The sequence below is a fragment of the Falco rusticolus genome, chromosome 12, assembly GCF_015220075.1.
Source record: "Falco rusticolus isolate bFalRus1 chromosome 12, bFalRus1.pri, whole genome shotgun sequence".
Taxonomy (NCBI): Eukaryota; Metazoa; Chordata; class Aves; order Falconiformes; family Falconidae; genus Falco; species Falco rusticolus.
This window is the reverse complement of record NC_051198.1, coordinates 28,047,569-28,061,770: the sequence shown is the minus strand read 5'-3', so window position 1 is coordinate 28,061,770 and position 14,202 is coordinate 28,047,569. Positions and strand designations below refer to the sequence as shown.

General features: G+C 43.5%; 1 protein-coding gene across 2 annotated transcripts in view; it reads right to left on the bottom strand.

Annotated features, from left to right (window-relative positions):
• COQ8A (coenzyme Q8A) overlaps positions 1-14,202 on the bottom strand; it is a 46,127-nt gene that overhangs the window by 23,485 nt on the left and 8,440 nt on the right. Inside the window, exons 1-4 of one of the 2 annotated variants that reach the window (XM_037405885.1) lie at positions 13,657-13,789; positions 10,314-10,508; positions 7,634-8,044; positions 6,288-6,354 (exon numbers count right to left, since the gene is read on the bottom strand). In XM_037405885.1, the coding sequence (XP_037261782.1) occupies positions 6,288-6,354; positions 7,634-8,044; positions 10,314-10,490 (655 nt within the window). In that variant the 5' untranslated portion in view covers positions 10,491-10,508; positions 13,657-13,789. Of the gene's footprint in view, positions 1-6,287; positions 6,355-7,633; positions 8,045-10,313; positions 10,509-13,656; positions 13,790-14,202 lie in introns of those variants that run through there. The other variant, XM_037405884.1, reaches the window with a different exon arrangement.

Sequence of the window (14,202 nt, the reverse complement as noted above, 5' to 3'; positions counted from 1 at the left end):
GCTCCACTGTCCAATTTGCTAGAAAATGAATTTCAGTCCAAATACATTAAAGCCAGACATGAACAAGTTCACAGTTAAACAGCTGGTAAGGTTTAAAGACCTGAAGTTTGAACAAAGGCTTCAAGCACTTTCAAACTATAATCGCAGTGCACAGCAGGATGTTTAGCTCAGGGCATTACACAAAAATGCAATACAGAATTCCTGCCTCAAGCCTTCAGTAACTACCTGGAAACACCTCTGGGCAGATGCAGCCCTGCTCTAAACGTGGTAGCAGTAGCATGCAAAATACTCTCAGGACCGCGCAGGGTCAAGTGCATCTGGAGTGTCTGCTGCCTCTTAGCTGTCAAGCCTGCAAAAAATGAAGTCAGTTGTACATGTAACCTTCTATCACTAAGAAAGAAGTAAGAATGCGAAGTTGTATTGTGTTTCTCATTGAAGCCATGCCAAAACTTGGCCTTTTCCCTGAACATCTAGGGCTTGGAAAAAGCTGCCACTTTCCAGAAGTCTCAGATGCTCATTTCATTCCTTTGTATTGAAGAGTTATCATCAGAACCCTGAAATTAGTCAATTTAGTAACAGCCTAAATTCCTCCATCCACTAACATCAGTAGTAGGGATCTGTCTGCCCCTGAACTTCAGGAACGTATTACTGTCTCCTTTACCAACCTGAACTTCATTCACTGTAGCATTTGGGGCACAAACAGCTCACAAGACAAAAACTTGACTTTTCCTCATCTTACAAATCAGACTAATACTCCAGGGTTCAGAACACAAGTACTAGACAGAAGGGTTCAAAGCCACAACACTCATTTCCTGAAATGCCACCAGATTTGTTTTCCAGGCCTCTTTTACACACCCACCCATGTGAAAGGCAGTGGTCTAGGCATGTACTGTTGGAACACAAGTAATGTTGTGCATGGGTCTGGCTGAGACAGGAGTTAATTTTTTCATTGCAGCCGGTATCATGCTGTGTGTCGGATTTGGGACTCAAAGTGTTGATAACACACCAATGTTTCAGCTGTTACTGGAAAGTGTTTGCACAGCGTCAAGGTTTTTTCTTTTGCCTACTCTGCCTCTGCAATGCGCAGGCTAGGTGTGGGGAAAAGGCTGGGAAGGGACACAGCCAGGACAGATGACCCAAATTGACCAAAGGGATATCTGTGCCATAGAATGTCATGCACAGCAGTAAAAACTTGGAGAAAGGAGGATGAAGGAGGGGGACATCTGGCATTATGGTGCTTGCCTCCCCAAGTAACTGCTACAGATGCTGAGGCCCTGCTTCCCAGGACATGGCCGGACATCTGCCTGCCAACAGGCAGTAGTGAATGAATTCCTCCTGGTGCTTTGCTTCACCTATTAAAACTGTCTTCATCTCAACTCCCAAATTTTCTCACCTTTGCTCTTCCTACTCTGTCCTGCTGTGGGAGGAAACAAGTGAGCAGCTGCACTGGGCTTAGCTGACAGCCAAGGTCAACCCGCCACACGCTGCCAGCCATTCACCTCACCAGCCAGACAAGTCATTGCTCCAAAGACCCTGCATGGCTGTGGAAAAGCACTCTCCCCCTCTAGTCTACTGACCTTACAAAAGTCACTCCTGATGTCCTTCATTTTCCTTGTCCGCAAGATGAGTATTGCCTCCAAAATTCATTTTGGGACAACTTTCAGCATCACTGAACAGCCACAGTTCAGCACTTTCGAAAATAAAAATGCCCAAGCACGACTAGAAAGTCACATCCTGCATTTTTCACTTTATGCAGACAGATTATTTCCAGCCTGGAAAATGCCACTTGGTTTCATACCAGCAGAGTACCTCTTCAGACATTTTCCAGGCATCTCCAGCACCCCTTGCACTTCAAACCAAACCCATCAAAAGACTATCTGGAATCCATTTTGTTCAGGAAGAATCCTCTTGCTCAGCAACTGACACAACAAAACAGAGACCGAATGGGCTGTTATCACTCTGCTCAACCTGCCAGCCCAGGGGTGGGTAGGCGTCTCCCCTGGAACAGCCTGTGCACTGGTTTCAGTCACGTCAAACACAACAAGCACCCTGCAGAACATGTTGCAAGCTGCAGACAGTTGTGCATTGACTTCCACTAGCTCCCTGAGCGTTAAATGCCCATCAGAAGAAAGCCACACTCGTCACGTGACAACCTGAATCCTGTGGTTGTCTGTCCTGTACATACTTTAATAACATACATCAAAAGGACAGTCTTTTTTCCTGCAAAATTGCTACAATCACATTCAATCTAGATTTCACTGCAAGCTTCCTGAATTTTATTTATTGCAAAGTGATCTCATTATATAATTAAAATAATTAACTTATAAACCAGTAAGATAAGGGAGACAAACTGCTTAGAAAAGTCAAATGATGCAATGAAGGGAGAATGGAAATAAAGAAAAGATCAAGAACTGTGTGGGTGGACCTGATGACCCATCAGGCAACAAAACAAGCACGGAACAAAAAACTGCAGAAAAATCTGTTTTACCAATTCAAGAATGATTCAAGTGTGAATGGGACCATGCCAATAGCACGGGAATTCAACTATCTGAACCCCAGGAATAGTTTTACATGAGCTCTGCTTTTGACCCACTCAGCATCTTTCCATTTTCTCCAAGTCTAAATGATGTTGTTCTAACATGGAAATAAATAAGTGGTTTTTATCCCTCCAACTAAAGTCAGGGTCAAATGCTAGTTTGACTGGTGTGGAGGAGGTAGGGGAAGAATCCACCTCAACCACTATATTTCCCACAATAATGTCCTGGGGTCTTCAACTGAATATGGCATCCCAAAGCACACGTGAAACAAGTCATGTACAAAAAACCTTATGGTCTAAGCTACACCCCCTCAGGGATACAGAGCAGCCTCCTGCCCTTAATTATCTTCAAGGCAATGCAAAGAGGCAGCTAGTAGGGCAGGAAATAATCACACACCACCACCACTCCTGCTATCCCCTATTTAATTCTGATCTTTTGAATGTCCTAGGAAACAAGGACAGCACTGGGTCACTACTATTCTACAGGTTAACAGTGGCATCCCTGCAGAAGGGCTCCTTCCAGCTGTTAACCATCATCCCACAGCAGGTGCTCCCAAAAGCCAATAATGTAATCGCAGACTCTCACTGAATCATCCTACACCTTGCTTCTGACTTCCATTAAAAAGGCAAGATGAGAAAACGCACAAGAGAACATATACTGTGCAGGCACAGGGAACTTCCAACTCACCTACCACTGCGCTTTCGAACAGTTTACTTCAAGCTTATCTTGCCTTCTTAAAATAAAAAACCCCACACATTAAGCCGGGTTGATCTTAGGAACACAAAAATGAATTCTCATCTCAGCTGGAAACTGCCTCCTATGCCCTCAGGAGACTCCCTTAACCAGTCTCACTCTTCAACTTGCAGGCATCACTCTTGAGAATAATAGCCGGAGAGGGCTGACATCGAGGACAGCAAGAGGCTGGGAGAGGCACACAAGTACTACCTTCCCCAGCTCACAAGCTAAGAGGAAAAGAGTCAACCGTAAGCCAAAGCTCACCAACAACATCAGAGGAATCAAAAATGGGTAAAAGTGAACGGTGACACCACAGCTCTTGCTATCACCTAATGCTTAGGTTTAAGCATTTAAAATGTTTCATAAAGGTGCAATTTAAAAAGAACATTTCTCAGAGAAGAGCCAGTCAGGAAAAGTCACACTAGAATTAGCTGATGGGGTTTCGTAATTGCACTGAAGGTCAAGTGCAGGTTAAAAAAACACCACCGGAAACTTGGAGCAAACAGCAAGCAGGAGCTGCTCCTTGTTACAAATGGAGCCTCCTTCCATGCAGTTCTAGAGGCTGTTTAAAATCTCGTTTTAAATAACTGATCAAGTTCTGACCATTAAGAAGTGTTCCTTACAGGTAGTCCTTCCCATGTGGGGTTGCCCACACTACTTCAGACTCACCACACCCTCAGAAACCTTCTTCAAGCATTATCCAGCCAACCAAAATATCACCAAGGGATTTCTTAAACTGGAAAAAACCTACCTATAGGCCATTGTTTGTTAGCTAGCCTACTAACAATACTATTCCTCCTTGCTGTTGCAAGGAATAATTCAGAGGGAAAGATAAGCAGTGAATGCTAGCAAGAGCTCGCAGAGACCAGAGAACCTGAACGCTGTTTTTGCAACACAATGTCCCCCCCAAAAGCAGTCTGAAAGCAAGAGTTCTGTCTTGCCAGCTATTTCAGTCATGTAAAAGAATCAACTGGCAGAGAAGGGCAAGACCAAAAAATAGATGACAGATATGACTGGGGATGCTACATAAACAGTCTCTTTCTTTCTTACTCTCCCTTCGTGGTTTTGGTTTGGCACCATTTTGTTTTTTAACCTGAGGTTAGGAGAAGACAGGTAGCGAGTTATATTTCCCCTCAAAGCATGAGTCAGCCTTTCCTCATGCAACAGCCTTAGGTGAGAAAAACCGGAGTGTACAGCAACAGCACTAGAACTCAAAGTTCACAGCAAATTTGGTCATCTGCTACTTCACATCCACCAGCTGTCAGTGAACAGCCACAGATAAATTTGAAAGATGACAGCTGAAAGTGCTGTGACACTTTCCATAAAAATCAAGGCTAGATTAGAGCAAAGACCTGTATGCTACTAGACCTTAAAAACAAAGTAGTCAAGTGAGTTGTAAAGTGATGCCTTGTTACTCCAAAAAAACAGATCACAAATCCTGCTTCCCTTTGAGGAATACTAAGCATGCTGAGAAGCCAGAATGCCTGCAATGGACTACAGAGTTAAAGAGATCTGACCAGCATTAAAACCTTGTTATTACAAAACTCACTTGCTGTTTATTCCTGCACTGCATAGAATCAGTCCCTGCCCCCAACTCTTCCTAGTGTGCATATTACCCTAACAAAGAGACACACAGAGGAAGAATAATTGGGGTTTTTTAATATGCTAGTTGATCTGAATTACAGTTGACAGGCTATTTTTCTTTCTTCTAGGATCTGTAACACAACGATGTCCACTTTGTACATGTGCTTCTCTATCAAATTTTGTGGAAGAGAATCACAAGAACTACAAGGGCCTAACACACTACTTGGGAGAGACCGCTCACAACCTAGGCAGACTATATCATCTCAAAAGCTCAGTCACAAAAAAAATCCCACAAAAATACCCACCCCACCCCCCCCAAAAAAAAACCCAACAAAACCCAGAGACTACTGATCTAATGATAGCTAAGTAAGACTAGCTATGATCATCTTTTCCACCTGCAATACCGTGATGGTTTCCTTTTTCTCAGGAACATGTTAAGTCCTTGATGGCTTTGGATGCAAGACATTAAGAAAGTACCATCTGTTAAAGTCACTGACAGTATTTAGCTGCTTTTTAACATAGCAAGTCCCATTCTGCAAATAAAATTCACATAGGTTTCAGCTAGCTTGATCTTACAAACTCAGACTTTATGTCCTTCCTGGGAGAAAATGGTTTATAAACAGTAGCTAAGTAAACCAAACCTTGACTATTATCACCTCCCCACCCTCAAGACTCGGTACCGAAAGGATATGTTTTATATTAAACCACTTTTGAGAAGCAGCAACGGTAAGGTTGGAAAAAATTATTTTAAATAACAGCCACTCCTGCTGTTTATGCTCAATAGTGAGAACATACTATAAGGACTAGGAGAGTTTCCTTAATAAAGTGAAACCAGACATGCAGAGCCAGGGTGTTTGTACAGACTGGAGAACAATCTGCACCTCACTCTCTCCCTCTCATGAAAACAGCACAGCTCAGTATGCGTTACCATAAGGATAGGACGTTCTACTATGCACTCCCAAATCATCTGCCCTACACTCTTAAGAGTGACTTTTTCCTTTTCAGAACAGGTACACAAAAATACACTCCAGGCCTATATTAGCCTGCCATCTTAAGACAAATGAAAACCCATGCCAGCTCTGTAGTTCTTGTTTACAGGTAGCACGCTGAACAGATCTGAGAGGTCTGTTTAGGTGGGGAGCTTTTTTCTTTGCCATACTATGACAGTAGCAGTTAGGTACGATAAGAGTGACAGAAGACAGGATTCAAAGTATAACTTCATACTGACCAAAGGCAGAGATCCATTACTGTAATGAAAAAGACCAAATCAAGCTCTGAGCTAAGCAGCTGTTTGTGGGAAAGCACTTTCCCATTAGCAAGCTTAACTAGAAAATAGAACCAACTATTGCTTCAGCAGGAGCACTGTCATACCAGCCATTAATCAGTATGTGCAAGTATAGGGACTTCGCAAATAGGGGTGTGCAAACTGACCTCCAAAGTTGGCAAGCCTTCCGATTCTTGTGACAGGAACCTTCCTCTCCCGGGCCTGCTCACTGAGCTGCAGCAGAAAGAGGGAAAGGAACACAAGAAGAAAGAGAAATCCACAAATGAACTGTGCATATGGTCAGATAGCTGCAAATTCATGAAAGCACTTTAACAACACTGCCACAGAAAGCTTTTCTTGAACACCAAGTCTTATACGTGTTGAGGGATTTTCAAGCGAACACACTCTAGAACAGACACACCAGGAACTGAAACATACACTAAGAGGAGTAGAGAAGAAGGGTGGGAAAGAAGAGCTGACAACCCCGTTTTGAAAACTCATTTTTACCTTCACCTCAGCATCCCTTATATTTTGAACTCAGAGAAGCAGTGCAATGCCAACCCAAACTGCCTTCCACACATGGAATTAAAACTCACAGAAGGCTATCAGGTTATCCTGTAGATAATTCCCCCACGCAAAACAGCTGGAGCAGCAGAAGCATACAGTTTCATCAAAGCAATATCCTGTATGAGTGAACCCACAGGAGCATCTGATACTAGGTTTGGGGAAGGAGGCAGAAGGTCAGAGCAGATGGCAAGTACCTCCGCTGTGAATTCTGCTGTGGGCTTTCTGCACTGTCTCACACAAGGGCATGAAGCACTAAAGCAACAATTGTGAGCTATGCTACTCACCAATCAACTAATGCTCAGGGCAACATTCCCTCCACCTCTAGAAGGACTGCAAGACACAGTAAAGGAAGCAACAGCCTTCACTGAAAGGAGTTTAGGTCCAATTCATTCTTCGCAGCCATAGTAGAATAACTAACTAAAGGGAACAGTGCTCTACGAGGAGAAGACAGACCCTTTAGGTCAGTCTTCAAACCTTTGTAGCCTACAGCTGTCCCCAACTGCTCAACACTTCACCCCAAAAACTGGGATGAAATACAGCCCCTTCATTACTGTAACGTGTATCAGTAAGTACATCGAGTCCTCAGTCCAGTGAATGAAAGGAGAGGTCCTGTTAATACAAAACTGAAGTCTATATCCTACCTATGCTTTTTTAAACATCCTCTCCCATTAGAATATCTCCTATAGAGGGGGCAGGTGTGAAAGGAGAGCCTAAAAAGCTATTGACAGAATAAATATCACAGAGATCAGGGTTAACAAGCACTGGCACTTCACTCTCTTGCCTACACAAAAGGGAATAGCGGAAGAGGAAGAAATGAGAGAAACACAGGAGATGGTAAGGACAACCCAGTACAGAAACCATAGTACTAAGAATTCTTAATTAAAAAACCCAAACAAACAAAAAACCCCACACACCACACAAAAACAGCCACCAAACCAAAACATACCATCTGTTTGTAGGGTTTCTGCTCTGAACCTGTTTTGGCCTGTCTGGCTTTATCAATATCTTCAGCTGTTAATCCACTAACAGAGGAATGGTCTTGGTGAAATGCCCTATTCTGTCCAAAGGCAGCAGCAAAAGGATTTCCAGGGTCCCTAAAGCCTCCAAATAGCCTTGCATCCATTCTGGGAGGGAAAGGCTTCTGACCCATGCCAGAATCTCCAGTCTCACCAACACTTTTAAAAGGTCCATTTGTAGTGTAAGAGTAAGCAGGGCCTTCACTGCCACGTTCATGAGGCTTGCCAGGGGCAGTGGAGAAGTCCGTTGGAGCATCTGATGGCTCTCGGGCTGAGAAGTCATAGTCTTTCCCAAAGTCCTCACTGAGATCAGTTAAGTTCTCCTGCTGTTTGCCTAGTTCCTGCAAACAATAGTAGAAATACTTTAAGAGAAGAACTTTAAAAACCTGCTCACTACCCACCCGTGGTCTTCAGAGATGGGCATGCAGCTAGGCTGTCATGTTTCCATAATAAGTAATTTGTAGAGACTCTGGCACTGCAGGCATCCACAGGAAAAGCCAGGAAAGAGACACTTGAGGACACCTGGCATCATCGGCAGTCTTTCAACCCCACTGATGGGACAAATTCATTAAGTTTCTCAAACGCCCGTAACTGAGGGCACCTTGTTCTACATACACTGCCAGGAAGGGTCACTAAATACGGAGCTCACTAGAAGCAATACACTGCTCAGAAACAACAGGTGATGGGAACACAATCACATAAATATACTTTGGAAGGATAAAAAAAAGCTAAACCTCATAATATTCAGTTCTTACCCCTACCATGTCCCTCCCCTCCCATCCTGTCCCTGATCGATCATGCAACGTCAGCACTTTCAAGCCCAAAGCAATACCAGATACCTGCTCATAGGCCAAATAAGTTCAGCTTTCCATGGCCACGACACTACCAATTGCAAAGCACATTTCATTATTCAACCACTAAACTATGTCAGGGTTCATGTCAATAGCAGCAGCAGACACCACAACACTCAAGGCAAACTTCTCCTGACAGTCTTTTCTGTTCTGCCCTGACCTGCAATAGCTGCCCCCCTATGTCCAGAGATTTCCCACTGCTTTTCAGAGTGGAAAAAATAAATAAGAAGTCAGAAGCAGAGCATTATCTCCTATTTACTTGTTACTTGACATACTCTAGTTACCTATCGCAGCAGCAGCAATACCACGGAAGAACTGATGACTATTAATCAACAGGATTTAAAATCCTGCTGTGGTCAGGCAAGCAGGCAGCATATTTTAGGCTCTTTCCTAAACACTAATTACATTTCCCTTCCTTACAGAAAAACACAGAACATAGTCTTTCCTGTTATTCAGCAGGTCTCATGCTATTCTGAACCTCAACATCACAGTGGGGGCGAGGAGAAATCTGTTTATAGACAGGGACTACCGCCACAATACTGACCCATGATTTCAAGTAAGGCTACCTCTCTACTTCCACATTTAAATTCTAAAAAAAACACATCAGACAGCCAAAACCCTGCCATAGATCAAGAGAAATGGTCACATAACATAAAAGCTTTCCTTTCTTCAAAACAGAAAACAGCTTCAGACTGCAGATTTCTTACTGAGCCCTACTTTGGCAGCAGCTTCTCATTTACAGAACACAGGGCAAGTGCTGTGCAGGTGCGCTTGGGGTCTTCTCTTACACACAGAAAGAGAGCATCATCTCTCTCCCTGGATGCAGAAGGACAAAGGCAAGATAAAGCACTATCCCCATAAACAAAAACACTTAGTGTATTTCTATATCAAGCTTAAACAGAACCAAGGAAACACAGGCGCAGATTCTAGGACTGAAACTACAGACTGCCATGATAGCCTAAGCTCATTGCATAAAAAAACATCAAAACTTCGCTCATTAGTTTCTGCTCCAATAATTATGATCTGAGCTACACTGTATTTCTAAAGGATGATCATTTTTGATTAAGAGGAGTTCCTTTCCTCAGATAAGCACCATGTTTTCAAGAGATGGCAAACACAGCAAATGTGAAGCTCTTATATATTCATCCCCATGTCTGGTGACAGAAGCTGCTGCCTAAAAAAAAAAAAATATCTGGCTTTCTTTACGTTCTTCATTTGAAAGTCAGTCCTGAAAACCCAGCCTGTGCTATAAGTGATGAACATGCAAACATCTGACCCTGAGCCAATCTGAAAAATACCGCATGCACCGCAGTTTTGTCAAGAAGGGAAGCAGCACTGAGATAAACCCAATTCACTCTAAAAGAGCTCATTCACTTAGTTAAAGGAGAGGCAATCAATGACTGAACTTTAAGAGAAGACTTCAAATAACAAAGCTCTGGCCAGTCTTAGCAAGAGCTTGGCCTTTGACGAGATGAACAAAGCACTTTTCATTTTCAGCATGTCTTGAACACTCAGTAATGGAAACAGAAACACTCTGCAGTAACACTCGCCTCCCATTCCCATCCAAACACTACTGCACAGCACAAGAAATCCTGGAGAATCCCCAGAGCATTGCAACATCTGTATTACCGATCCAGCACTTGACAGCTAGGTTCTAGTTTATGATGCAAGTTCCTAGCCAATCTCCCAACAAAGCCAAAAAGTACCTGGAGGAAAAGCAAAACATCAGACTAGACTATGCACAAAAAGCTTTGCTTACCTGCATTTTCCCCAAGGCAGAACTGAACTGTTCTTCAGCAGTGGCCTGGAGAGTCCTTGCAATGGTAATGGCATCACCCCCAAGGAGCACCTGCCGAAGCTGTCCTGCTTGGGTTTCTAGGACTGCTTTACTAAGCTTTGTCAAGCCTCGCATGACCATGATGGCATCGCCCGCCATGACTGATGTCCTTCCGTGCTGCAAGATGAAAAAGAAGGAGGGGAGGACAGGGAAAAGAGGCAAGAGGTCAAGGAACAAGCTCGCAACCAGTTTCAAGACACCTAAGAGCCAGTGGCATATCTCAGACAATCTGTTTCTGCTTTGGCAACCAGCCACCATGGGAACTTTGCAGCTCAGATAGCACACAGGCCAGCTTGAATGACAGCTAGTTAGCTGACCTTACCAGACAAAGCAAAAACTCTCCTTATGACTGTTCATGAGTTAGGGTAACATTCCAGGACTGCATGCAAACGTTCAAGTTACCATTGACCAGGGGAAGCAAAGACAGGTAAATGTCAGTAACACCGCAAAGATGGCCTTCATTGCTTCCAGATGTTTAAGAAGGATTGATAGCATTAGCATTTGACCTTTAATTATTATCCAGCCCTGAAACATATTCTCAGGGCCTGATAGCATGGACAAAGTGCACTGACAACTGTCACATTCCATTCCCTCCTGGAGTTATGCCTGCTCATTTTACGTAGCCAAATTTCTTCACCCCACACCAATGAGTAAGCTTTGTCTGTCCTTGAAGGGTAGTCTGCTCAGTCCCCAACTTGTAGCTCACTCTGCTACTTCTAATTGGAAACTTAAGTACACTCAGAACACCCATCTACCACAGCATTTGCAAAGTACTGCACTACAGCGATAAATTTTTGACTCGGTCCCCCCTCCCTGTTCACGAAGCACTCCATCCCAGATTCATAATAGTCTGTGCAATTTCAGCATCTTCAAAGACAAACTGAGTGCTGTCGGATGCAGGACAGAGCACGTCTGGGAAAAACAAGTTCCATTGACCCCTGTGTCTCAGCCTAGAACCAAAGCTGAGGCTCAGGACACCGGCTCGCCTACATCACTGTGGTTCATGTAAAAGAAAACCAGGAGTGGCCAGGGTGCCAAAGCCACTTTGCAAGTGAGATTTTCACCTGCTTATTTCACTCATCTCCCACATCTTTCAAGCACAGCCAGGGTCACAGTGCCAGAGCTGGCTCAGAGGCACGTCCTCCCACCATCGCTGACACTGAAGACAGAAGCACGCAGTTGGCACAAGATGCTGCCTGAAGTTCAACCTTATAGCTTTCTCTGTAATGATTTGCAGGAAAAAAAAAATATTCTGACTGCGATAGGTACCAAACACTAGTCTAAGGCCACATATTTAAGTTACTTCCCAGGTAGGTAGGTACACAGGTACCAATTCATTTCTAGAAGATAACCTGTCAACACTCACATATGCATTACAACCATAAACATTAAACACTGAAGCGGTACAAGTGATCCTGAGTCAACAGTGCACACAGCATCATGCCCTGCCACAGATCACAAGCAAGTGGATCCAGTTACCTTCTTGGGAAACACAAAGCCTGTCTCACAAACATGTCTGCTATCTCAGCCACGCAGGAGAAGCATGGCCTGCTATAGCTAAGTTTCTGCATAAGTGCACAGTTCTGCTGCACTCACACAGGACACGCTGTGTCATTATTACAGCTGAATTTCAGAAATGTACTATTATGCAAATACAGGGTAAACCCCAGAACATTACCAGAGTATTTGTTCAACAGCTGTTAATCTGTGATCAAAATCGGGAACAACTGCTGTAGCCAGGAAGTATATGTTATATGCTTTAAGTATCATCGGTAGAAGGACAATCAAGTGTTCACAACAAATCTGGACTTAATGGGCTAGCTATAAAAAGAAAAATCAAGCCTACCCAGGTCATTATTCTGTGATTGTCTTTACAAGACCTATCCATATGTTCCAGACTGGTAGCAAGCATTACTCCTGAATCTCTCCAGAGTTGAATCACTAGGGTTGGTTTTAACGTTGTACAATGCACTTTTAAAGTTGAAAGCTGCCCGTCAAGTAAGGAAATGTACTCTACCAACAGGAGGTGGTTTTTTCCCTGACATCTTCACACTGGAAATTTCCACATGGATCTCGCTCAAAGTATTTGCGGGCAGTCCCTGCAGTTCAGAGCCAGGCAAAGAAACCAGCCAGCACCGCAGTACTGTCCTTGCCGAAATGACTGTTCAAAGGTTGCCACTACTAAGAAATAAGTGCTTTTATAGTCACAAGTATTAGAAGCACAGGAAAGCCTGAATGCAAAAAGTTCACTCCCTCCCTCCCTCGAAGGGCAACAAGAGGTAATGCAATATAGATCAGTGTAGACCTGGACAACACACACAAAGACATCCACTTTTAACAAGGATTCTTTCTAACCAGTGATACTAAAACCATATCCTCCTCTCACCCAAAAACTGCTGAAGGGCTTATCTTGAAGTGACAGTTGATACACTAAATGTGCATTTAAAAAAAAAATAAATCTTCCAACAAAATTTCAGGGAAGTTAATGCAACCACAAATGGAAAATACACATTGCACAATGCGCACTCAACCCTCCATTGCTAAATATATCAACAAACAAAGAGGCCCAACTGCACTTCACAAGTTTGGCTATAAAACACAGCACTGGGCACATTGTTACCAATATCCTTCTGACTTGCAGGCTACCTCCACCATGTTCCTCTGCACAGCAGTTATAACCACCTAGCAAGTTCTTTGTTAGCTCAGAAGCATCAGCAAGATGCTGCTATGCAGCGCTGCCAAAGGACAGGCTACTGTAACAGGCTGTTTATCCCAGCACCCTGCTGCAACACAGACCTCCTTTCCTACCTGTAGGAAATACCAGCCTGCAGGCAACTGACTTGCTGTTTTCAACAATCACTTAGATTCTTTGCAGGTAGCTCAGAGACCCAAATAGAAACCCCAGTAGAAGCACAAAGGCAAGGCATGGCTCAATAATGACTTCAGAGGTCAAACCCAAAGGGAGTTACCAAGAAATAAAGGCTCAGAAAGAGGAACGTATTTTCAGAAGCGGGAGCTAATAAGTTCTATGAGAACTGAAGTGCTACCAGATGCATTTCCCTCAAATGGAAAAAATACCAAGTTATCTACTTTTTGTAGACCATGTTTGGCAAGACATGTTGGTTAATTATCCTGGGAAGGACACAGAAAGCAGAGACTAATGAGGTTATCACAACCAGAAGGGGGAAGTATGGAAGAAAACACATGCTAAATAATCAAAAAGGGAAAAGACTATACATAAATCACCAAGAATTAGAAAAAATACCTTTTTCTTCTTCAGTGAAGAAGCAGTAAGCACAAGCAAGGCCAAAAGACATGAAAACTGAAAGACATTTCCGAGAAGACTGGTACGTATCCCCAGCAATATGTTTGTGTTAATATCCAGTGCAAACAGCAGGCAAGGGACTTCCCCCCTCCTCCTTCCACCCCCGGCAAGTTCTATTCATACCACTACTAAATCAATACATAAACAGTGTAAGCAAACTATCGAAAGCAGATTAAGGAGTGGTTTCAAACAGAATTGGTCCAGGTGTACAAAGTCTATACCGCATTTGACTTGTCTCCTGAGGACTTGTTATCTAGCACTAGCAAAGTAGAGCACCACCAGCACGGAATATGGACAAGTCGGTCACGTCTACGCAAGCTGCCAGAGTACCTGCTAACCTGGATTGAAGAGGGGTGACAAGTGTCAATCGTAAGCTGTTTTCCAAGAATAGGCAGGGTCACGGTTTTTCCTTAGTAAACTTCTCACAGTTGAACAAGTCTCTGGAAAACACCCACACCTCCTAGCACGAGAAGGCCAGAGTCAAGT